This window comes from Battus philenor, unplaced genomic scaffold, assembly GCF_028537555.1.
Source record: "Battus philenor isolate CCGP_79_NKW_IND1 unplaced genomic scaffold, ilBatPhil1.0.hap1 SCAF_3, whole genome shotgun sequence".
Classification (NCBI taxonomy): Eukaryota; Metazoa; Arthropoda; class Insecta; order Lepidoptera; family Papilionidae; genus Battus; species Battus philenor.
This window is the reverse complement of record NW_027181693.1, coordinates 4,599,201-4,626,781: the sequence shown is the minus strand read 5'-3', so window position 1 is coordinate 4,626,781 and position 27,581 is coordinate 4,599,201. Positions and strand designations below refer to the sequence as shown.

Below are 27,581 nucleotides of genomic sequence, written 5' to 3'. Positions count from 1 at the left end.
AATTATAATATAATACCATTTAAACATTTCCGTATTAATAAAAATTTAGTATCACATCTGATGGTCAGTTTAATTTTATTACATGAAAAGTATTCGTTGGCGTTTTTGGTTGGCTTTTTTTCCTTTTGCCTTGCTTTTTATTCTTTCGTTACAAAATTTATATCCAGAAATGTGATGTTACAATAATATACGTGTTTTATACAGTCATACGACCGAAAGTAAGCGAATAGAACCATCTGAGAATAACAAACGGTTTTACTACCTAACTGTATACATTGACATGATAATTACTAGATAAATAACGAATTGCTTATTAAATTAATAAACAATAGGCGTTCTAAACTTTAAGGAAGAATATCACACTTCATGTTATTATGAAAATAAAAGTTAAATTCGCACACCGCTGGTCGTCGATAGATTTACATGAGATGATAAGTTGAGATATTTAAGACGACAAGTTGTGTGAAAAGGCTTTTGAGATATAAACTACTTGCCGATCAGAGATCACTTCCCGATCCCTTATTAAGAATCTTGACATTTAGTTAAGTATCCATCTGAATTTTATGAGAAGTATGTAGGCGCGAAGTCCAAGTGCATTGTAGTATACCAGCAAGTAGTCTCATTTTTATTTAGCGTAAAAGATATTTTACTTTGTATAGAGATATTTTACGTGTTCCTGTTCATGTTAATTGTGTTTTAATAAGAATTCGCATTTGAACATTGTTTTAATGCACAGGAAACCGTTGTGCTAATAGGAACCTAGAAATATCTACAATATATCGCATAAAAATATAGCATTTTGTGCAATGTAATATAGTTTTTATTCTTCTAAAACGACTGACACTAGTAGCATTATATACAAGGCATGGTCATCCTTAATCCGTTAATTATTTTACTTACTCTATGTTTGGTAGATTATATCTGTATATATTTTCTATATTGGCCATTATTTTAGGACAACAAATGTGGGCGCAGTGCACTAGCTGGCTAATTAATCCTGACGCCTGAGAACAATTTAGCCTTTCGTTTCACTTAAACAGTAATCATGAACGTTACAGACATTTTACACTTCAAGTACATAAATAATTTATGTCAATTTATATCTAAATGCCAAGGTTTTCAAGTTTCAAGTGCTCTATATTATTATTCTTGCGAAGTTTCCGAACAAGTACAAGATCTTTATAGTGTTATATATAAACGTAGAGTAATGAAAATTTATTATAACATTCTGTATTGTCATTAACTCATACTTTGTAGACAAGAAATAAAAATTAAAATAGTTTTATTAAAAAGTCTCAATTGATCTTAAACTGTCACTACAGAAACACAATACAATACAATAGTAAACGTAGTTCGTCATTGCATTTGGTATACAGGATGATTTATTATAAATATAAAAGCTTTAAAGGGTTAAATATATAGAAATGAACTATAGTCAGCCAAAAATTTTTACAAATATTTACAATTAACTTGTATAAAGTGATCACTCTGAAACTTTTTGGAAAGCGAAATGCCAACAAGTTTTAACAGTAGAGTGAGATATAGCAATTATTAATTTGAATATATAGTTATTCAAATTTTGAAAACGCTGTTTCTTACTAGGTCTATCATCATTTTTAGATAAGGTGATGTCGTCGTTTTCAGCCATAGACGCTCACTGTAAGGATTAGGGCTCTCCTAAAGATATCTATGGAGGGGGATAAACGATATTCGTCACGCTTGACAGGCGGGTCGACGATTGCAATGTGGTATTATACATAATTAAGATCGCGGGAAAGCGCTGGATGCTCTCAGCGCAAGAGGGGTCACCGTAGCGATCTTCGGGGATGGCCTGTGTCTTGCATTGGGCGTATACCGGCAGATAATATGATGATGACAAAGTTTTTTTGGCCCTCATATATTAGAGCAGAAGTTTGGTTTGTGGTCAATACGCTTAAACTCTATCTAATAGGCACCTAAAATTAGTAATTTTAGTTATAATAAATTATTTATTTTTAAAATTCTTACATTCCTAACCTGAATAAGTAAGAAAAGATGTCACTAATGCAAAAATGTTTACATAGAAAATGATCCATTGTTATTTTAACCACACATAATCATAGTATGATGAAAGAGTAGCCATTTGCTTGTTTTAGTCAAAACGCATATGAATATGAATGTAAGATTTCTTGCAACCTTGAATATTTCATTGTGGAAACATGCGTGCGCGCATATTTTAGGACAGACGCGACGAGAAAAAAAAGTGAAAAGGCAATTATTACGGTAGCAAGGTCGAATGCTGAGACATGAAACAAATGGTTCACATTAAAAACACTTGGTTTTCAAGGTTCATTTCGAAATTGTCGTGCACTAAGCTATTTTAAAAAGAAACTAGTTGTAAGTTGTGACAATGTTTTAAATTATTTTGACAATGCTGATAATGAATGTGGCACTTAAATATGAAAAATGCTTCCGCCTCAATTGTGTTTTAAAATTATTTATTACCTTCATATTTATTTTAAACAAAAATTTATAACATAACTTTTTTTACGATCCCAAGAAATAACATTATATTTACTTGATATTTTAGTTTTGACATCAAAATGAAGTATCATATTTAATAAAAAAAAAAAAACACTTTTTTGTGTGGAAAAGAGTGAAGTTAAATATTTATATATAAAATACTGGTAATGAACGATACTGGCCACTGCCATCTTATTATATAATTTATACAGATGTTAATTTTTCAAATTTTTCAATAAAGTTTTGAACTAATTAACTCGTTGATCCCGTCCCTATTTTAAGTTTTAAGGCTACAATCGATTCTAGTTCTATATAAATTCTGTAATCATTAGAAAGTAATGTTTTAATCAGAAAAAAATATCAATTGCCATTTATATGACATTACCAAATCTACATGGAAAGTTCCAAGTGTTGGTTTTTAATTTGACTATGAACTTTGGTATTGATGGTGGCAATGATTATAAATATGACCAGATAGTGTTCATGTAGAATATTAAATTAATATAATTCAATCGGTCTTTATCTGTCATCATTGACAAGATTAAATAAAATCTAACAGATATACATATGGATGCGCAGAATATATGTCAGATGGAATATAGATTCTGAGTATTACATAGTGCCATTTACGGTGTTTGCAAGGTTGAACAGCTTGGTTGATTCGATGTCGTCTTGAATTCGAAGCTTGATTATTATTGGTTAAAGGCTGTTTAGGCGTTATTTATAAAGCATATATTTGAATTACATTTTAAAATATTTTAACATATTTTTATTTTAGCTTATTTAAATCTCAATACTTTTAAATTATTTAGGATAAAACACATAGTATTTTACGTTCTTACAGGTAATTTATGTGTAATATTATTTCGATTGGCAAAGGTTAGTTACAATACCAGGCGATAAATATTGCACATCGACCTTTGGAAAGAGACAATCGGCTAATTTCGGCTTTCTTCTACGAATAGTGCGTTATCTCTGTCGCACGACTGACAAAACGTCATGTACATAGCTGGGTACAGAGATTATATTTTACAAAGCCGAAATTAGCCTATTGTCTCTTTCCAAAGGTCGATGTGCAATATTTATCGTCGAGTACTGTAAGACTTACTAATATAGTCCAGCGGAAGGGCAAGTTTAGGTGGCAATAGGCAAGACACAGAGTACAAGATAGATGGTCGCTGGAGCATTAAGATTCCGGAGTGGAGATCAAAGTAAACGCATTGTAGTGCTTTCACTCACAAGCTGGACTGTCGACCTGGTTAAGGTCGTCGAAAGACGTTGAATGTAGACCCTTTTCAACTAGTTATATTGAAAATTTATATAAGAAGCTGTAATGTAAAATTATATTATTTTATATCAACATAGTTCAAAAACGTAGAACAGACAAGGTCATACTGGTACTATAATATTAACTTTTTAATTCGTTTCTTTACACGCCATTTGCTTTCGATCATATCTGACAGCTTGATATTGAGCCAGTGACCGACGATTTGATCGTTAGAAAATCACGCCTACGCTTTTGTTATTGCGCCTTATAAATTTATAAGCGAACGGTCCAAGGCCGCTGTCGAAGTATTGTTATTTATGTTGGGTAGCCATTATATAGGCTTGTAGAAGTAATGTAGATTGCAGATAGCAATTACATTCAAAAGATTAATGTAAAGAGCAACATGACATACTGAAATTAATCTATTGTTTCATAGCCTTCCATCGATATATTGATATCAATAATTTTAATGAAAACAAACTCTATCTAGGGTAGTTATATAAGTGAAAAAGTTAAAAGAAACCCATCATTACATGTTCGCCATAGGCCATAGGCATTCTCCAAAGATCGCCATAATGATCGGTATTACGCTGTCTGCATCTTGCGACTTTTCAAGGCCTTGTCTTTATTATTTAAGTAACCATTGATTTTTCAATAGAGTTATACATTATGTAAATGAACTATACATTCAACTCTTTAAAGCTTTTATACCAATAACTAATCATCCTGTATACCTACCTACTAGTATACTGCGAGTAAATTTAAGATTGTGTTTTTTAAGAATAATCTCCATAAAGATTTATATCTTAACGTTTATACTTCTTGTGATAGATATACATATGTTACACGAATTAAATTAAAATTTTGTGATAGTCCGGATATATTAATTGTATTTCAAACAAAAAAAAATAGATTAACTTTAATATATAACTAAAATGTACATATTTTTTGAATATTTGTTTCAATCGAATTAAGATAATTTATACGGACGTAAAAGAACACATAATGCTACAAGAGTTTATCTATCTCACGGTAAATGAACAAATAAATTAATGCATAGCATTAAATCCTTTAGATTCTGTTTGATAGTCTACCCACATGTCACCTGGACTGCATCCGCCCACATTGTATTATTTACATAAACACTTCATTTATCGCGATATTTAAATGGGATATACTCAGGCGATGTTAAATTAGCAATTTTAAATTAATTAAAAATGCTTAGTGAGAAATAAATACGTACTGATTGTAGTAAAATTAATATTATGCAAATTCAACAGTACGCCTTATATATGAGCAGCAAAAGCGTTACTAGCTCCGTAATTAAAGGCGTGTTGTAATGGAATAGGTCCAATTAAAATAAACGTCTCTTTGTAACAAGTGCCATGCGTTTATTTTGTTTTATAAACTAGTTAGCATAGACGTCTTATAACTTAATCATAATCAGTATTTCAACCGCTGGATGACCAGTGATGGAAATAATTTTCCACTATTGATTTTCGTAAGGACCTGTTGGAACCATCTAGCGTCTTGGGACGATCTAAACAAGGTCGTTCGGTTCACCTCGTGTCCTACACCGTGCGTACCGTATCGTGTTCTTCACTCCAGAACCTTAAGGCTCCAACGGACTTTAAAACTGTTCTGCGTTTCCTGCCCACTGCTATTTCAACTTGCCAAGCCGCCGGTTTATGTCGCTTACTTTCATTCTATTAGGGATATTTAATTCCTAATAAGATCTTATTTTATCCTATTCTTGTTTATTTCAACTGATGGACGGTGCAAGGGATAGGTCTCACAAATAAGACCAGTGGTAAATTAATAAAAGGTTTGCGACTTACCTTCGAAATCATGGGTTCGAACTTCTTCTAAAAAATAGTAAAAGGAACATCGTGTGTAAACTTACATGTCCACGGATGTTTGTAAGATTAATGACATTAATATATAAGGATTAGCCTGTGTAAATTGAGATACACTTCTTGCTGAGAGAAGGCTTGAGTTCCAAGTTCGAGTACCTTGTTAGACTATTAAAATAAAACAAGACATTAATTATAAATGACACGATAACGGCGTGAAATTTAAAAGTCGCTATTCTTATGATGCTGTTTATAAATTAAAATAAAAATTTACGTACAGAATTAAAAAAATAAAAATAATCCTATGTACTAAAGAGATGTTTTTATTGTGATCTTCTACTTAATTATGTAAAATGGTGGGAGCAGTATCTTCGTGATCAATAAGCAATGCTAATTCCGATGCAAAACTTGGTAATACGAGGCTTTTAGCCGCCCACGCATGCAGCTACATTGGAGTAGTATTTTTTCGTAGGTACAAAAATGGAAAGCCGATCGGAATAATTGCAAGAATGGGCACAATGTTAAGGTCATTGCACCGTCTTTGAACCGTGAAAAACAATATAAAGTCATAGACTAGATGATATTTTCAAACGTTATATATACAATATTTTCCAAAACCTTTGTCTTGTTATATATCCGTAGTTCTTGCTCAATGACCTCAAAAACATTCAATTATAGAGCTCAGGTTTCCACTGCTATATTGAAAACAATGCAATCATAACAAAATAAATGCAGAAAATAATTAAAAACACATATAGCATAATGAAATTGAATAGATGCAAAAAATTTCAAATATGATGCCAAGTGATGTGCAAAAATCAACAATAAATGCAACGTAAAAGCTAATAGATCCAAATTAGAACGGGACATACAACTCTCATAGTTGCGACAAATTGACATATATTTTGTTATGTTACGATATAATGACTTGAACGTTTTTAATTTTAATAGGATGAAAGGATATTTTAAAATCATTTAAGTATACATTTTTTTTGGCTTTCAAAAAAAATCCGATGACAGTCAGCTTAAAATTTTTCGTGTGAAAATAAATTAAAACTGTTGCAACGTGCACGTGAAACGACTGCTGTCCTGAATCCCACAACGATTCGTGACCAAAACACAAACGTGATTCAAATCATATAATCATATGGCTTGTCGAGATATACTATGTATAAACCCCAAGTGAGTTTTAAATTGTATCTTTACAGTTGTTTTTAATTATTTTTGGACGAATTTCAATGCTGCTTACCCTTTTTGGTCAGTTTATTTTTAACATAACATCTGCCGAAATTGTGAAAAATTGATTTCACAGATAAAACGAAAACATCTTATCATCTGATATTTTACAGACGAGTCTTAAATTATAATTGTGGTTGGAGTTTTGTTACCACTATGTGTCTTTGTGGTCAAATTCTGGCTAGTGCCTCTTATTTACGCTATATTCTCGCATTTATGCTCCACACATACTTGAAATGGAGAGATTTCAAGTACCGTAGTACAAGTCATATACCGTACCATCGTACGTATATTTAAAGATAGTATTTGTAACTAAAAAAGCTGCAATTGGTCTAAATAACGTAACCCATAACGTCTATGCTTAACTATGCTATCTGTTTTGACAAATTGTCTGGTTTTAATTAATACGACTGGATGTATTATGTAAGGTTTAATGAAAAGGATTTTGATTTTATGCAATACCGTGATCAAATAGTAAGGTGCATTTGTTTATTTTTACAAAATCAATCATTAATCAATACATAAATCAATACATTAGAAATACATGTGTAATAAATTCACCTCCGTCCGATAAAACGCACTATTGTCAACACTTTTTACAGTCCTCGAAACAGTTGAAATAGTCTATTTCTGGTAAAGCTTTCAAGACCTCCTGGAGTCGGTTTCTATCTCCTCAATAGCGTCAAAAGGGCGCCCCCGTATTAGCTTTTGCAGTTTACTGAATAGCCATAAGTTACACGAAGCCAAAACGGTGGCTGTGGAACGAAATCAGTCGAGTTTTTGACACTTTTTCTCCAAAAAATTGAGCGATCTTGGCGCCCACTTGACGCCTTCGAGACACTAAACATCCTTCTAAATGGTTTTGATAATTGGCAAATGTTTAACATCCAACAGTCCTACCAACCAAGAAAAAAATTTACCTGCCTTCCTAATACCCGGGAGTTTTAAATGATCAATTTCCTTACTTTTTGATCACAGAGTATATTATTTTGGTAGCATATAATCATATATATAAACAGACAAACATATATTCGTGGTAGTGCTTCTTTCCATAGCGCTATCTAGAAATATAAAACAACGATGAATTAATAGATTATCCTATGTAAAACTGAAAAAACGGCAATAAACAAATACCAAGTTGTATATTTATTAATTAAATAAATATATTTTTTCTCATATTCATAAAATATTTTTGCGAATATATTTAGTCTTTTTAAATTTAAAGAAAGTCCTGCCTCCTATTTTTTGTTTTATGGCGGATTTTCAACATGTTCTGTTTGTCTATAACGATGGAAAGATTTCTATTATATTGTTTCGTCTACAAATACCTATATGTTTCCTCTTGGAAGTACACTGAGCTCTGTTGCTTACGCTGTTCGAAAAGGCTTGCGGGAGCTAATACAGCCAGACTCGTTTATTTTGGCTGTTTTCAGAGTGTGTTATCATGTTACTCTAGGACAATATACTACAGATATAAAGTCAATATTTGTAATCCAAAAAGAGTAGTAGCAGCAATTTACACGCCATACAATATATGTATGATTATGTTATGTGTGGATGCAAAAACATTCAATATTATTAAAATCACATTAATAGACACGGTGTTAATACGAGGAATAGAAATAATATTTAAATAAATAATTTATGGAACAATGTGCACGTTTATACAACAAATTTCTCCAAATAATGTCAGATCTGTCACTGGAATCTGAAATTTAAAACCAATATAAAAAACATTTTATTAAAAAAATGTTTATTATTCTATTCACGAATACAAAACTAATGTTAATGCGTGGCATTAAATATTGTTGATGCTCACTCAGGACACTAATTATTATTATTGACTCTTTGTAAAACTATATTTGGCTCTTCGCAGCAGAAATACCTTCTGAGTTGGTGGTAGCTCCCTGTAGGGCTGACAATGCTGACATTTTATGTTGATTTACGATTTGATAGTCCTTCAAATAGCGTATGCACATAAATAATATTTTGATTTTAAATATGTTTTTATTTTCAGAATGTCTTGGGGCGAGGGAGCGTTCTCGGCAGCGTTCAGGGCCGATCCGCAGCGTTCCTATTGCAGCCAACGTTAAGAGGGAAGTGGACTTTGATTGCCCGGAGGAGTTTGGCTACTATCCCCACCCGACAGACTGTACTTTGTACTACGTATGTGTTTTCGGCGGTGCACTGATGGAGTCATGCACTGGTGGTCTTATGTACAGGTAAACATACATATTTTCTTAAATCATTATCATCATGTGAGCCTATAGACGCCCATTACAAGGAGTGGACCGTCCCCTAAAATCGTCACGATAAAAGTCTTGCGCCGTTCGTATCCAGCTACTTCCGGCGACTTTGTCGTATCGTCCGTCCGTCTAATAGGGAGAGTCGTAGTCGCCACTCAATGACTTTTCGGCTTCAACGGCCGTCAGTTTCACGAGAAATGTACCCCGCCTAATGCTACTTCTTCTCCTCCATTGCTTTCTGGGTGACCTTCAGGCCTGCAATAATCAGTGATTATTTGAATTATGACATAGATATTATTGCTTAAAAATATTGTCTTGATAATAAAAAAAGTGTCGGCATTTGCTTCCAAAACTTTCTAAATATTCACTGTAAAATGCGTTTTAAATTTAACAATTATGAATTTATTGTAACCTAAAGAACTTTTTAGCCACGAGCTTCAAACATGCGATTGGCCGCGTAACGTTGGCTGCGACGCCACCGGTACAGTCGTCGTTGAGGAAGAACTTGAACGATTTAGTGACAGAGACCCCCCTCCTCCACCACCACCACGCCGCACACCCCCACCGACACAACCGCGGGCGCAACCCAATCCAGTTATTACATCTAGAGGACAGCCTAAGTTTAACAGACAGGAATACGAAAAGGTACTTAATTGTTAAACTTATTGATGGTATTAAACAAATTTCTGGAGTTAACTTTTGTTTTTTAAAATTTAGCAACAACAATTGTATGCAGAAGTGGATGACTTACCACCAGTTGAAGAGCTAGAGAGCGATAGGCAACAACGTGTTTATCGAGGGCAACCTTCGACGATCGGACAAGTACAAAAAGATAGAGATGGTTATGTGAATCAACCTGTAAGTTCAGGAAGGACTCTTAATTCTAACGTTATACCTGCGTCGATACCGCAAAACAGTGGTAAATTTGGATCGTTTTCGTTCGGGACACAAGTAGACGAAAGAAGAACCGCAACGGTAACTCCAGCTCCACAAACGTATAGGTAATTAATAAATAACAAATGTTTTTTTTTTTATAAATTAATGCGTATTGCATTTCATTTTTTAACATTTTCTTTATAGTGACTGAAATAAACGTTCTCGTTTCAGAGCTGACAGTTACACAACTGACTTTTCCCAGGACAGAGACAAAGACATTAAGACAAACAAAATAATAGATCATGACAAAATCGACAAAGTCAATATAAGGATAAAAAGAGACATAAATGCGACTCAATCTAATTCGACTACTGTAGACAAAATATCAGACAAAGTTGACAGTGATGAGGTTATACAATTTGTAGATTATTACGACAGTGAATCAAAACCGGATAGCCATGACAATGATAACGTTTTTGAGACAGACAGAGATAAAAGACAAGTGCGCTATATTTTAAAAAACGGTTATAAATCTAGAAATTTGCAGGACACTAAACCTGTTAAATTTTTAGATTTGTCGCAGTTTAATCAATACAATCCCAACACAGATAACTCCCGTTACCAAAATGCAATTCACAATAATAATTTCAATAGTGCAAGTCGAAAACCAAATATAATTGATAATAATTTTTACTCAACGGTTCGACCTTATTTTGCCTATCAAGAGGAAACACAATCTCGAAGACCCTTTAAACCTAGTCCTTCAGACCCATTTAATCAAAAGTCTATTAATAATCCAATTGATACTCATATAATCACTAAAAGTCCACCTATTTCATCCTTAAACAACAAAGAATACCCATATTCATCTCTATCGGGTGGTTTTTACAATAATGCTCCTAAACAAAGTAATCAATTTCCAACACAATTACGTCCATCTTTAAATGGACCTAAACTGGTTTCTATGTCTGACTCCTTTCAAGTCCCTAGTACAGTTGTTACTAATAAGCCAATACAAATGTCTTCATTTCCCCCTGAATATGATTTTCCTTCAGAAGAAGTACAAATAAAAAACAATCAACAAATTAAATACGATAAGCTTCAGGAAATGAATAATAATCGACATCGAGGTCAAGATAAAATACCCAGACCTCAAGACTATGATGATAGCTATGAAACAAATGAAAGTGAAGAATCTTCCGATGAAGATGAAGATCAAAATTATAAACTCGATTTTCCAGACCCGCCCTACGCTTTCTCACATCCAAATAACAAATTTGCCAACATAGAAAATCCTTTTGCTAAGCCAGATTTTGACTTTGATGCTTTCTTAGCTAGGTTACAAAATGATCACTATGCGGCTGTAGAAATGAATTCCCCTAGACCAGTTAATATTAACAACAGTCCCTACAAAATTACAAAAATGCCAGTAGAAGTAACAACTACGTCTTATAACGGTCCTATTAGACATTCATCTACTTTAAGTTATAAAGGCACCCCTCGACCCTTTACTGTACCAACAGGTGCTATCATTATCAACAATTTAACTTATTCCACAACTCCCCGACAAATACAACAATTTTCACAATTCACAAGCAAGCCGTTACAAATAACACAAAATACACAAGGTTCTTTCGGCCAAAATCCCTACTATAGAAATCCTCAACAGAATATCCAGTTATCGGAAAATATACTTCCAAAGTTAAAGCCACCTAACTTTACGGACGAACGACAACTTCCTATTACGAATACATTTAGCAGACCAACAAATTTTGTAAAAACTCCCTACAATGTTTCAAATTATCCCAATAATTTCTCGGTTACACCGAAACCGTATTTGATAACAAGCACTGGAGTGCCTTTTATTATTTCTACGAAACAAAAACCAATAAATGTTAACAATTTGAACATATATCCTAGTTCGTCCATCAACCCTTTCTCGATGTCGCATACACAGCCAACAAAATCCTACAATTCAGCTTTAATACAAACAACACCGAAAATTAATATCTCTACTAACAAACAATTATCTTCGCAACAATATTGGAATTCTCCACAAACAGATAAACCTTCAGTATTTCAATCCACTTACAAACCGAATTTCGGTACACTTTTTTCACAAGCTTTCAAAATGTCCACACAATCTCCATTCAATTCTTTTAGTGTACACAGTAGTACACCAAAACCGTTTATAAGTAGTACAGCTACGTTACCAAAGAAAAGGAAACCTATTCCTAAACCATCACCCGAAATGGATGATTATTATTATGATGAAGAAGATGATCAATTTTACTATGAGCCTATTGTAAAACCGAAATATATGCCTAGTTCAGAAATAAAACCTCAACGTCCGCATATGGCTCAGAATTATCGAGAATACGAGGATTATTATGAGGATTCTAAAGAACACTCGTCAATCATTAAGCAAGCAAGACCCGTTCCCAGACAACCGAATAAATACGATTCATTTGGCAAGGAAACAATTACGAAAAATCCAAATGATGTGTCTATTGCGTACAAGGAATCTGAAAAACATTTATTAGGAAAGATGATGCCAACTTCGAATCATCATTCTAATAAATTAGAGCGTCCTGAATTTGATAATTCAATAAATATACATCATATGACTCGGAACAAAACGATTCATTTAAGAAAGCCTATTCCTAATGAAAGTGGTCCCAATACACTAAGACCACCCAAATATTTAAATCAGACAACCTTGAGACCGTACACTGTAAGGCATAGATTAGCTAAGCCGCCTACTACAGAAGAAACGAAAATTGTAGGTAATAACGATAAAAAAGTTCCAGGTAGGCATCCCAATATAGTCGCACAGATGCTGACGACTCCCCGCGATAATTACAATCAGGAAACTAGATACACAAAAACAATGCACGATGGTAAATCTAACAGGTAAATAAAACAAATTTACTGGTCTCTAAGAGTTCAAATTTCTTTTGATGCTACTTGCTATAAAAATATTAAAAAACAAAAACAAATTAACGGACTATAAGCAAATGACATCACGTAACATGTACTGACTAGACCTATGACAATAATTCAGACGACTGTAAACAACTGGTTTATTTTTTGTTTGAACCAAGATTTAAAATAAATTTTAAAATGACAGTACAAAAATAATTTTATTATTTTCTAGTTTGGAACCAACAGAAAGTGTTAAGCCCTCGTCTTATTCACCGAGTCCTCGTCCAAAAATGCTTTACAATGGATCCCAAAATTATAGCCCAGATCAATACGATCCCTTCTACGCCGTATACGACGAAGATGGAGAGCTTTATAAAGATACAGGTAAGCTAAGTTTAATATTGAATGGTAGCTTAATGTCAGATGTACACAATGTGTGAATTATATAACATCACTCGTACAGTAAAGGAAACTAACAGAACCGCCTCGGCAGATTCGTATACTATTATTAATATTATATTTCAGATTACGTGCAACAATATAATACAGCTTCTCTACGACCTGTAGTTCAACAAACATACCGAGGGACACCGCCACCTTCACGGAGACCTGTGGAAAGTTATACACCCAGACCTGTTTCCTCCGATGATTATGATGATGCTCTTATCCAAGGACAAGTAATAAGTCTTTTTAATATCACTTACCTGTAAAATAGTAATAATAATATAAATTCGTAATACAACACCTTTCCTTTTCAGGTAAATAATCAAAATCATTATCAAGCTCCTGTCCGTCATTCAACTAGGTAAAACTATGATTATATTGAAAAATAACCATATTAATAGTTATACTAAAACACAAATAAGTTACACTTTATATGCTATTTAATTTAACTTATCCAGGGGCGAAGGTAACGAATTGGGCTATGAGCATAATCCAAGCAGCGTGCGGACAATTGTTTACGAAGCTCCTTCTAAAAGCACTACTCCTTCTACGACAAGCACAACCACAACTACGACTACCACCACTACCACTACCACTACACAACGTCCTACTACTACACTCTTCACAGAAGCTATGACCCCGTCACGATTTTCCTCAAGGTACTACAAAAGATACCAAAATAAGCAGTTAATTCGCATTTTAATTCATGCTTATCTATACATAAAAATTCATTCAACTGATCCCATTTCATGTCTCATTTATTCATGTTTATCGTATTTGTTTCATTAATGCAACCTTTAAACGCATCTATCTCTAACCACTCATTATTTTTTCTCTAATCACTAAAATCTCATAATTTGTGTTAACATTTGTTTGAAGGTTGTGTTTTAATAAGCAGTATTGTAATTTGTGTAAAAGCTTAGTATGTTTACGTAATTATTAATCAAGTGTAAAATACAAAAACTTTTGTGGTATCTTTTATGATTTAACTTTCACAATAATATACGATACATTAATTTAGTTAATAAGTATTTATATTAAAAGCTAGTATAATTTTAGTAAACAATGTCATTAATAATACACAGTAGTTCGATTATGTTTACATACAATAATAACTTATTTGTTTTACATATAGTTTATTAACAATAGTTTGTTACTTTGGTTTCATACAGAGCTTCAAGGCAACTGATATTGTTAGAGCTTAAATCAGATAGTTTTCTTTTGCTTTGTATTCAACAGATTATCTGCAGATGAAAATCCTGGTACTTCCTCAACCAGAAATTCTTTAAATAAATCCAGAACCACCTCTCCCTCCCCTTCACGATTCATAAATATTTCATCCCGTGCTAAACCATTTCGAAAGACTGATAATCAACACAGGTTAGAAGACACATCGCCAACAACGGAAAGACTACCGACACGTAGACTTTCTCCCACCCGGACCAACAACAGTAATGACGAAGTGACATTGGTAAGATCAGATAACAGTAAAAAATTATCGCCAGTTACAACGGGATTTTCAATAAGAAGAAACGTTAATAATACTAAAAATCCGTATACTTTGACACTTATTACTAGACCTTACGACGACTATTCCTCTTCACAGAAAGTAATTGATTTCGAAAGTAAAACTACTGATGATGACAATTCTAAAAGATTTTATTATAATGTTAATAATGGTAACATGAACGAGTCTGTGAAATCTGAAGTAGATTATGACGTCTCTTACGTAGAGAGTACAACAACTAATTCTAAACTGAGAAGAAGTAGGATACCTTTAACCAGAAATAACATTAATGACGGTCTTTCTACATTAAGGCCAAAAAATAAAAATGAAAGACATAGAACAAGAATCAATACAGAACCTGAGAGTATTGAGAACAAAAAGTCGAGTTTGACTAACGTAAAGCGGCCAGCACCACTACCTGTTACAATGAAACAACTCGATGACTCGACTGAAAATGTAGTTAGTATTAAAGAATACAGTATAGTTGAGTCTAACGAACCAATACTAAATGACACAGTCGCGTTACATTCTGAAAATGAAAGCGACTTGACCATTAAAGATTCTGTATCTGAAGCAGTGGAACTGACAACTCACAAACCGTTAGTATCTCCATATAATGCTTTGGATAATGTAAAAAACTCTTACATTTCTGATTCAAACGATTATTCTACAAGTTCTTCAACTTCAACAACGTACTCAACCACAATTAATCAATTTGACAAACAAAATAATCAGCGGAAACACTCGGTTCGTAAACCTTCTTATTATAGTTACAGTTTAGATGACGAAGTCTTACCGGACCGTACCACGGAAGTATTTAATGGAAAATTAAAAAATGTCATTAAAACATTCTTTAATAATTTAGCATCAAATTCAAGAAATGTAGAACAAATGTTCGCTACTACTTCCAGAACTTTAACCACAATCCCAGAAACCATTGTTAACATAGGTTATCAAAATAAATTTTCAAAATACGTTAATGATCAGCCTCTCAGAAGTAATGTTAAGTATTTACAAATTTTAACAGAACCAAGCGTAAGTAAATATATTTCTCCTGGTAGTGATATAATCAGTGTTACGGAACCTTTTGACAAGGCAAGAACGTTTCCGGAAGACGCTATTTCTACATTTTCGTATATTTCAACTACTCCCATAGTACATTCTTATCCGGAAACAATAGTAAAGGTAGAAGAGAGTACCAAAAAACCTTTTGAATCAAAATACAGTAAATTTTTGACAAGCGAATCTCCCGTTGAAGAGTCACCTAATTACCACGATAACGTTTATGATGAAGAATCTAATGAAGAAAATATTCAATTAAATATTTCAAATACCGACTTAATAAATCAATCGACTAAAGCGACTATAACAGACGATGAGAAAACTTCAACAACAACGGAGACGGAGCAGCGTCAAATTTTACCTGACGTTGCGTCCACCACAAGTACGACTAAATCGACAACGACTATAAAACTAGAAACTAAAACGACCACTAAAAGCTTGTCCTTTCCGACTCGAGCCTCTCGTGTAAATCCTGCTATAAAGTTAGCCGCGGCAAACCTTGGAGGTGGACTCAGGAGTTACCAATCGTCGACCAATTGCTCTACAGACAACAGTCTGCAAGCGAATCCAAAATGCAACGAAATCAAATACCAGAGGTACTTAGCTCGCCGCCCAGTAGACAATGCAGCCTGATGTTTCTTTCAATAATTATATAAATAATGGACGGTGGAGGCTTCGACTAGTCAACGGTCCTCATTTTCTGCCTCGCGATGTAACTAGCATGAAATTAAACACAACCCTATAAAAACCGTTTAATAGCACCAACTGCTGAAATCTGTCGCTTATCATATTCTCATTGGGGGACTTGAAATCGGTTATTGAATTGTTAACTCCTGACGTGACCATTTCCATATTATACAATTTGTCAATATTGTTTTATATTCTGTTTGTGATGTAAGTGTACCTTTATAGTAAATTGAATAATGTAAAAGTTCCTCAATGTCTGCATTTGCACCTCATTGCAATTCATCCGTTAATTAGTTTAATTAGAACATGCACAAAATTGCAACCTATGATCCTGTTTTGCTGATTGAAATGTATTCATTGCATGAATATGGAATGTACTACCAGTTGTGTACTCGATACAATCATGAATAATGATTGTTCAGTAGAACGTTTGGCAATAACTTAATAAAGCTTGCAATAACCACGAAGAAAAAAATTTATAATTAAAAAAAATCTAAAACCATTTACGAATGCTTCTCTAAAAAGTCACGCGTACTAATTTATGAAAGTTATGTCCACTTTTTATTGGCTGGTTTATTTTCACAGACCCAGTAGTACACGTGGTCGAGGTTCGGCACATTATTCGACCATGAGCGGCTCGGAGGCGCCACAGCAACAGACCAACAGAGGAACTCCACCAACGTTAGAATTCATTTATCTATTTATTGCTAATTAAATAAGTCAACCATGTTTTCTTTTGTACATAATTATAGTTAGGATTTTTCTATTTTTATTGTAGTTCAACCATAATGTTTATGCATCACATCAATCGACAATTTAGTGATAAACGTGTAAAGGTTTAAACCCAATATCCTGCGCCCAACTGAATATTATTATATGATTTATTGATACTGAATATTATGAATGATATATAAAAATATATCACTGCTGTAGTTAGACTCTGTTCGGATTGTATCTATTAGGTTTGCACTATGCTATAATAATAATAAAAAAATTGTAATGACTCATCGATTTGTTTTTACGCGAAAAAATGAGATTACATGAGGCAAAAATAATTTTAGTTATAATCATTTAAAGCTGGAATATAATATTCGAACATGATCCTGATGTTATCCTTTATGTATGTTACTTATAAATCAGTAATAAATGTTATATCTCTGAGCAGCCGCAGTCGACCAACCTTAAAGCCGTCGACCGCTATCGTATCCGATACGAAATTTGTGGATATTTACGCTCATCCTGCAAGGCGACCAGCGCCCGTATACCCGCAACCAACTCCGGACAAGACTGCTGCCAAATGCCGAAAGGATGTATGCTTGTTGCCTGATTGCTACTGTGGTGGCAAGGACATTCCTGGTACGAATAATCATAATTATTTACAAAATTAATTTACCCGCTGTTATTGAGTGTACATTTAAGATAAAAAAATATACTAAAAATAATTTGCTGGCTATCTTAGGAAATTTGCCCGTCAACGAAGTACCGCAAATGGTGCTGATCACATTTGATGACGCTGTGAACGATTTGAATAAAATGTACTATGAAGAGATTTTCGAAAACGGACGAGTTAATCCAAACGGCTGTCCGATATTGTCCACTTTCTATGTTTCACACGAATGGACTGACTATAGTCAAGTACAAAATCTTTATGCAGATGGTCACGAATTTGCCTCACATACAATATCGTAAGTCTACGAGATCAAATCTGCTTCCGTCTACTGTATTGGATCTATGGTCTTGGTATATTATAACCTTACCTGAGAGTCGAACATCGCTAACAAAAGATTTGATTTCATTGTTTCAACAAATGACCTATGTGTTCGACTTTTGGAAATACGCTAACTGTTTATTCTTGGCCATCTATGTATAAGTATATAGGTATATAATCAAGTATGTTTTTACACTTTCATTAATATCTTTTTTTGTTTTTCTTCTCCTTCCTCTATACCTGTTGGTTTTCTTCCTTTTCCTGGCACTATTGGTACCAATAACCACATGCACGATCATTACCTACAACCCGCGACAAAACAGGTGACTTACCGGTGGAGAACGTGCCACAAATCGTTCTCCTGACGTTTGACGATTCCGTTAACGACCTGAACAAAGTTCTCTACTCGGATCTATTCGAAAAAGGTCGTGTGAATCCAAATGGTTGTCCAATAAGTGCAACCTTTTATGTCTCACACGAATGGACTGATTACAGTCAAGTACAGAATCTTTACGCTTCGGGACATGAGATGGCTTCGCATACAATTTCGTAAGTTTTTATACACTATAATAAAAGCACCTGAAAAGTGTTACAACATAGTTTTTTTCAAACACCACACAGTTTTCTTTCCTACTTTTTTCTATATGATATTAAATGCTTTAATTATAAATACTATTCATATTTATTCTTTATATATTAACATTAACTTTCCAAAATGTCTAATTTTAACTTTACTAACTGACTGTTTTATATGATGTGAAATAAATTAGTTGGTTCTATTTTTAGTCATAGCTTCGGAGAACAATTTTCGCAAAAGAAATGGAATAGAGAAGTAGGTGGTCAAAGAGAAATCTTGTCAGCTTACGGTGGTGTGAAACTCGAGGACATCCGTGGAATGCGTGCTCCATTCCTTTCTGTCGGTGGCAATAAGATGTTCAAAATGTTATACGATTCTAACTTCACTTACGACTCTTCACTACCGGTTTACGAGAACCGACCTCCGAGTTGGCCATATACTCTTGACTACAAACTATTCCACGACTGCATGATTCCACCGTGCCCTACGAAATCTTATCCAGGTAACACAAACACATTTTTTTACGTGCATTTTAGTAACACGATTAAAAATTAGCTATACGTAAACAATAATGACCATTTAAAGATGACATTGGGATTTAATTTCAGGTGTATGGGAAGTTCCCATGGTGATGTGGCAAGATTTGAACGGTGGCAGATGCTCCATGGGTGACGCGTGTGCCAATCCGCCAGAAGCTGAAGGCGTTTATAAAATGCTCCTTAAGAATTTTGATAGACATTATACCACTAATAGGTTAATATATATGTTTCATTAATTATCTAGAATTATTTTTAGTTATTTTTACTAGAATAACAAAGTTAATCAAATAGTCCTCTCCATACACATTTATATTTTTTTATGCAAATTTCTGACCATATTATAAATTATTATCTTTCACGACAAATATTGTAATGCCAGAAGTTATTGGGCCGTCGTATTCCAATAAAAAAAAATTAATGCTACACATTTCTAAAAGACCACTTATTTATTGATTAAATGTGACTGAAATTATTTTTGTGGTCGATAAATAATGGCAGATGTAGCTATTGAACGACATTGTAAATTTGGAACGCGTGAAGTGTCAAACGCGCAAAGTTTAAAGCTGACAAAAGCCAATTGTTAATTTTTAGGTTTCTTCGCAATTTTAAATTATTTTCTGCATAAGAATTCCAGAGCATTTTCGGTATCTTTTAAAAAAAGAAAACATTACTGAAAGCGATAAAGTCCCCATTCCCGAGTTAAGGAGTGATTAAGGAAAATAGGAATTAAATTTATAGAGTTATGTGGAGTATAGTTTAGGTAGAGTTGAAATACCTGTTGGTTAAAATAATTTAACTGCGTAAGAATTTACAGAGCAGTTGTAGTTAAATTGTAAAGAGGGGTGGTAAAGTTCTAAATTTGTTTGAGATATATAAAATATTGTAGCTATTTACAACCATCCAAGGAAGACGTTGGTGTAAACTGGCATACACTGGGAACAATAACATTGAAAATATAAGATATCGAAATATTAGATCTGTACTATATTTTGGTGCAACGAATCCAAAACATACATGTTTATGCATTCATAACTTAATTTAAAAATGTATTTCAGAGCTCCATTCGGTTTATTCTACCACGCTGCGTGGTTCACTCAGCCGCACCACAAAGAAGGCTTCATTATGTTCTTGGATTACATAAACAAAATGAAGGATGTATGGATCGTTACCAATTGGCAAGCTCTGCAATGGGTTCGCGAACCTACTCCCATATCGAGGCTCAATAATTTCCAGCCCTTCCAGTGCAACTATCCGGTAACTATAATTTTTTTAAAGCATTTACTTCCTAGTTTAATAATTATTAGCAAAATTTAATACTTAACTATATGTTAAGAGCTTTAGACAATTTAGGGCAGTCTTCATAAAGAGCTTAAATAACACGAATATTTTTCAGTACTCGATAACTTTTAAATATAAAAATGATTAATATTTTAATTTACGTAGCGATAGCTCGATGATTTGATAGTTTCAAAGTATATATATTTATTTAGATGCACCAGCAACAGGTGCAAAATAATATATCCAAATATGAAATATCACATAAAACTAAGGACAACTAGTAAAGTACCGTTATTTTGAGGGGATATAAATCTGCAAAAAATTCCACATGTAATCCAATTTAAGAAAGTATGAAGTAATTTAAAATTTGAAATGTACAGACAATGAAAATACAATTTAGTACAATCTGGTATTAAGGTTTGAAGTTAAAATTAATATTAATAATAAAATCTATCAAATAATTAAAAAAAATTACTACTTGACATAACTTTGATACTTTATATACTCAAAACTAAAACTGAAGATTCCTAACAAACAATAAAACATTTCGAATTAATTTTTTTTGATACAAGTATCTAATTAAGCTTTATTTTACAGGATCGTCCGAAGAAATGCAATAACCCGAAGGTTTGCAACCTCTGGCATAAGTCAGGTGTAAGGTACATGAGAACATGTCAACCGTGTCCCGATATTTATCCATGGACAGGAAAAACTGGCATCAAATCGTCGCGTATTGACAACGAAATCGACGAATAATATTATTTGTAGCATATAAAAACGTATCCGTCCTTGACAATTATCAGTAAATGTAATAGATATAAGCCAACGAGGCAAGGACCCATCTGTTTGTTAATTATTTGTGAGACAGAAATTGTTCATTACCAGGTTTCGTGCCATTTAGACATTGATGGTCACAAAAAACAATAGAAAAATATTTTTAACAATTTCACTATAACCGAGACGTGATTCGAATTTATTATAGTGTAATTTACTTTGCCCTATTTAAGCTACCCGTTACGTTTTGTATTGGAAACTGTGATATTATGTGTTTTCAATCACTCTAAACTCTTTTATGACATTAAAATGTAAAAAAGTAATGTGTTAAAAACCTCACAGCTCGGGTTGTTAATTTTCTAGATTTTATTTCCATTGTCACTTAATCAATTTAGAAACGAAATATAATATGAGCACATATACTATATGAATCGATAGAAAAATATTTTATATGTGCTACGAGATGACATCCGACTGTTCGTATGAAAGCCATATTAAAATTTAGAAATTAATTTTCTAATCTTGCCAGCTTTGTGGTTGACACTGCCTTTTAAATAAAATGTAAATATAGTATTAGTTATATTTAGAAATAAGTTTCATATTCAGAAAACGGCGCATTAATGGTATATAGGTAAATCAAGTTTGACAAACTTTCTTTGCAAAATCAGTATATTAATTAGCATTACGAAGACGTCTGTCTACATCGCGCTTTTGATGTAGCACATGTCTACGCGACAGCTACAAAAAATTTCTATTTATTAACACAGCTATTCAAATCATTTGTATGTCCGTCGTGATGTAAAACAAAAATTTTTTTTTCAGAATTCAACGGATTAGGTTTTTGATACCTTTATGTAAATTCCTAATTTAGTCTTAATTATGGCTTTGGTATGCTATCGCAACTAAAGTTGTCAAAAGCGCTTGCTACGATTCTATTTAAAATTAGCACTTTACTAAATATTTATAAGTACTATTATTGTAAATATAGGTTTAATATTTAAATTTGACAATTTTTCTATTTTATTCTACTTTGATGACATAATTGTGTTCGTTTTATACATTCTCTGGCAACTCCAATTTATTTCGGACATGACATTAATTGCGCTCAGTTAGGTACAGTGCAAATGAGTAATGCGATTTGCTTTGGATAAATCTATTCGTATATTTTTGTAAAGACATTAGTGATCAAAGCTAATTAATAAATGCTATAAATTTATTTGTGTTTCAATACCTTTATTTTCCTGATAACAATTTTCTTATCTATCATGTTTTAATTTTTGAATTTGACACATTCTAAATAAAAAAAAAAGTTTGTCTTTGAAACGTGACACCATCACATTAGGTCTACTCGTGAAAACAATGTCGTTGTTGTTAAATAAAAAAAAATTGGCCCTTGAAAATATCTATAGATATATTGCTTAATAAAAAAGAAAAAAAATCTTTGAAATGTTTTACTTATGAAAATATTAAAATATGTCGAGAGATTCTTTAAATTATGGTTTATACCTAGCGGTGGAAGATTCATTAAATTCAATTTTTCATCAAGAATTAATATTGCTGGCACTTTTACGTGTTTGTTAATAGATAATAAGTTTTGAAAATTACTCGCGTGAATAAAGCTTCATACCAACCACAAAGAAAACGAAGAAATGGGAATCATAAAAAATTAAATCTCAATCATATCACCTGACTGATATTTCATGCATCAAGGTCGACCAAAATACTACATAAGACGGCTCCGGTTTCAATTTAGACATTTCTTCAAATGCAACTATACGTTACAGTCTTACCATGCTTGGCTTATCGCGTTTACTGATTAGTTTTAACTTGATCATTATTAATGTTTTCTGTAACCACATAGAATATTATGCCTCCAAATCTCCTTCATTTACACGTCGACTTTCCTATAATTCGGAAAACAAATTCAATCAAAAAGAGAGTTACTATTCAGACACATATAACATTATTAATAAAAATGATTTTAAGTGTGACAATTATAAAAAGGAAATATTACAAGAAACAAATACTAAAACAGCGGAAGGTCCAAAGAAGCGAGCAGTGAATCCTATATTCCATGGGTATTCTAAAACAAAGGAAGAATTATGGAGCGAGCGTTTTTTAAATGAAAGTAGCGAGTTTGATCAAGCCACCTCCCTTATCAAACTATTACATAATATAACAATGAGATATTTAAATGACTGCACTCCCGTCATATTGTACGGTAATGAAGTAAAATCAAAAGAAAGTTATTTAATCCAAAACTTTTTAAAGGACTATCCTGTTTCTTACATTCACGGATACATTGAAGATAATGACAAATTAAATGAACCAAAACTTTTGGAAGCCAATAGCAAATGTCTGCATTTTATTGTTTTTATAAACGAACTTAAAAGAGTGGCTAAGGTATTGGGTAAACAATCTAAAAGTAAGGTTATAGTAGTAGCGAGATCGTCCCAATGGGCAATACATGAATTTCTCGCAAGTTCTTTATCCAGGATTTTTGTCAATTTACTTGTCATTGGACAAAGTTTTAAAGAAGTGGATAATCACAAAGCGGTAATTTAAATTAACTATAACTTTAATCTTTAAATAAAAAAAATGTAATTATCTTATTTTACATAGCTATGATTGCATTAAATATGGATTAAAAAGTTATTTCAGGAAACGCCTTTTATATTATACACACATAAACTGTATGTCGATGGATTAGGTGCTAGTAAATCAATTGCAATAGATTTTTGGTATCGCGGTAAGTTTTCGAAAGACGTCAATTTATTTCCTCCTAAAATGACTAAGGGTTATGCTGGTCACCGTTTCATTGTAGCAGCAGCAAATCAGCCGCCATTTACATTTCGAAGGTAAGTTATCGTAAATTTTATGTTATACTAATATATATAGTTTAATACTAAATAGATCGTTTTAAGTTTAGGATCAAAACTGATTCGGATGATAGAAATCCAAAAGTAATTTGGGATGGAATAGAGATAAGACTTCTCAACGTATTAGCTGAACGAAATAATTTTTCTATTGAAATAGTTGAACCTCGTGACTTGGATTTAGGGTAAGAAATGAACAAAAAATAAACTGGCTTATTACAGTAATCATAAATCTAGTGTAATTATATTTCATAGACCAGGAGATGCTGTTGTTAGAGAAGTTATAATGGATAGAGCGGATATAGCAGTTGCGGGAATTTATGTGACTAGCGAACGGATAGGAAAAGTTGACTTGAGTTATGCGCACTCACAAGACTGTGCCGCTTTTATTACACTCATGTCGACTGCTTTGCCGAGGTATTTCAATATAAAACTTAACTACATTTTTAATTTTTTTTATTAATGTTGTATTGAAACGCATAATTTATTTTTTAGATATCGAGCAATATTAGGTCCATTCCATTGGCATGTGTGGTTGGCATTAACTTTCATCTACTTAATCGGTATATTTCCTTTAGCTTTTTCCGACAAACAAACTTTACGACACTTGATCAACAATTCAGGGGAAGTAGAGAACATGTTTTGGTATGTTTTTGGAACATTTACAAATTGTTTCACGTTCGTCGGTGTTAATTCTTGGAGTAAGACTACGAAGATTACAACAAGATTACTAATCGGTAAAGTATTGAATGTAGACAGTTGTTATATTTTATTTCTGATTCTTATGTTGTGTTCCCTTTTTTCAAGGTTGGTACTGGGTATTTACAATTATCATAACAAGTTGTTATACTGGCTGCATAATAGCGTTTGTCACTTTACCTATTTTCCCGGAGAGTGTAGACTCCGTTAAGCAGTTATTGACAGGATTTTTCAGAGTCGGAACCTTAGGTAAACAAATAATAATTTAATTTATTACTTAATTTTAAGTATTCATTTACTTAGAGTAATATGATATATAATTATGCACTAGTTAAGAAGTACATCTATGAATATAACTATATAATATTTCTTGCATCAAAATTCTTGAAGAATCTTTGAATAAGAGCCTGATTTTTTTTATTTGTAAGGTATTTGTTCTTGTAATTAATCTATTATGACATATTCATATTTAAGATCGCGGTGGTTGGGAGAGATGGTTCTACAACTCATCTGATTCAGACACGAACAAACTATTGAAAAAACTAGAATTCGTTCCTGACGTCAAGAGTGGTATAAAAAATATTACAAAAGCATTTTTCTGGCCGTACGCATTTTTAGGGTCGCATGCTGAGCTTCAATATATCGTTCAGGCAAATTTCACGGAGATCAGGTGTGCGATTTTAAACTATTTTTATAATAAAGGAACGAAGTATAGCTACTTTTAATCATTTTGTTTAAATGCAATTGCTTTATTTATTACTCCAGAGAGACCAGTTTCACGAACTTATTTCTTTAAAGCAGAATAAAAAAATTACACAAGAATGTTTCTATTCGTAGCAGGCTTTTGCTATCGACGGATCCATGATATGTCTAATTTTTTTTCCACCTTAATTTGAGAATATGAACAAAATCGATATTTTCGTCCAAAAAACAGAATCTTGGACTGCGATACGACCGAGATATGCTTGTCGTAGAGAATGCATGTCTTGACTTACTGACAAATGTTAAAATCTCTGAAAATAATCTATTATCAATGTGAGAAACAATCACAATGACTGTAAATTAAATAACGACGATTTTTAAAAAATATATATTTTACAAAAAAGTCGTTATGTGTAAAAGCATCTTTACATATTCATTACAGTAATTGCTTAAAATTGTATGATAATTGTAGATAAAATGAGTGCTATATTAATATCCTGCGAATAAAGGAGATGCATACTATTGCATTTTAGAATTTTATCCATTAACATTAATATGTTTTTAGTTCAAAACGATCTGTGTTGCATATATCGAACGAATGTTTCGTCCCATTCGGCGTTGCGTTGGGCTTCCCTCTGAATTCAGTATATCGCGAGAAATTAAGCGGAGACGTGCAAAGAATGTTGCAGAGTGGAATTATCGACAAAATCATAGACGAAGTCCGCTGGGAAATTCAAAGGAACAGTTTCGGAAGGCTTTCGGTATAATTGATATTTATTGTATTTTTTAATCTGTACGTGATAAATCATCATCATCCAGTTTCAGTTGTGGGACGGTCGATTGGAGAAGTCTGCATCAATCTATGTCAGCGTTCTGTGTCGACTGCAAAACACCGTATTTATTCTGTAAATATACAAAATTATATCCCGTAAACGTGTCTTTACCAAGAGTAATAATTTTAACGCGTTATAAATCATTTGGGATGTACATTACGCGCTATTTGGCATGCTAGCTGCAACTTCAACTTGCTAATCTCTTGGTCTATGATTATTGCTTTCGTTTGTGAAATGAATGCTATGGGTCTGTCATCTCTTATTCGACCAGGAAGAAAAATCCCGAGCATAACTCCTGGCTCAAACAGTAACTGTGAACTTGCTAAAGAGGCCCGAGGTGTGAGATGATGTACGTAACACACATATATCCTTTTATTTTTTTTTGTAATTTAAATTTTCAGGTCGGCAAAGAATCACGAAGAGTACATTCAGTAGAAGAAAGAGGACTCACTTTGGAGGATACGCAAGGAATGTTTCTGCTTTTGGGAGCAGGTTTCCTAATTGCTGCAGGAGCTCTTATAAGCGAATGGATGGGAGGTTGTTCGAGAAAGTGTACTTTTAAACGCAAAAGACGTGTTCTAACCGCAATAAACTCTAAAGAAAATTTAATACCTGATACAAATGATATAAACGAGGTTGAATCTGACCATATGCTTCATTTTAAAACTAGCTTTGGTTCTTCTGAAACGTTGGAGAGTGCCGTAAAGGTCTCAGTGGAAAGCATATTTGTTCACGATGAATACAATGTACATGAAATGAGCTCACATCCAAGTTCCGCAGACGTAGACCGAGAAGTAAAAGACATTTTCGAAAGAGATCAACAAAGAAAGTGTGTAATGCTCAATAGTAATAGAGACATGTTCGAAGAAAAAGCGGACAAAATATTTAGCTCAATATGAGTTGTTATTTGCCATAGATAAATTAGTATTTAAAACATTTCTTAATATTTTATCAGCTACTGTATTTTAAGGGTTTAATTAATGTTTTTTA

The 27,581-nt window shown here is 33.0% G+C and overlaps 2 protein-coding genes across 3 annotated transcripts in view; both read left to right on the top strand.

The window, feature by feature from the left end:
* The window catches only part of Cda5 (Chitin deacetylase-like 5), a 108,121-nt gene extending 85,440 nt beyond the window's left edge, over positions 1-22,681 (top strand). The window contains exons 2-16 of one of the 2 annotated variants that reach the window (XM_068770482.1): positions 8,876-9,080; positions 9,533-9,749; positions 9,822-10,105; positions 13,138-13,289; positions 13,431-13,582; positions 13,664-13,710; positions 13,808-14,008; positions 14,589-16,514; positions 17,191-17,286; positions 17,771-17,961; positions 18,637-18,862; positions 19,100-19,392; positions 19,499-19,643; positions 20,485-20,683; positions 21,305-22,681. In XM_068770482.1, the coding sequence (XP_068626583.1) occupies positions 8,876-9,080; positions 9,533-9,749; positions 9,822-10,105; positions 13,138-13,289; positions 13,431-13,582; positions 13,664-13,710; positions 13,808-14,008; positions 14,589-16,514; positions 17,191-17,286; positions 17,771-17,961; positions 18,637-18,862; positions 19,100-19,392; positions 19,499-19,643; positions 20,485-20,683; positions 21,305-21,463 (4,493 nt within the window). In that variant the 3' untranslated portion in view covers positions 21,464-22,681. The remainder of the gene's footprint in view (positions 1-8,875; positions 9,081-9,532; positions 9,750-9,821; positions 10,106-13,137; positions 13,290-13,430; positions 13,583-13,663; positions 13,711-13,807; positions 14,009-14,588; positions 16,515-17,190; positions 17,287-17,770; positions 17,962-18,636; positions 18,863-19,099; positions 19,393-19,498; positions 19,644-20,484; positions 20,684-21,304) is intronic. The other variant, XM_068770483.1, reaches the window with a different exon arrangement.
* A 591-nt stretch (positions 22,682-23,272) lies between these two features.
* Positions 23,273-27,490, top strand: Ir21a (Ionotropic receptor 21a). The gene is made up of 9 exons (XM_068770325.1): positions 23,273-24,037; positions 24,143-24,339; positions 24,411-24,542; positions 24,613-24,774; positions 24,853-25,094; positions 25,165-25,305; positions 25,531-25,726; positions 26,324-26,519; positions 26,993-27,490. The coding sequence occupies exons 1-9, from the start codon at positions 23,273-23,275 to the stop codon at positions 27,488-27,490; spliced, it is 2,529 nt and encodes an 842-aa protein (XP_068626426.1).
* Positions 27,491-27,581: the final 91 nt, after the last annotated feature.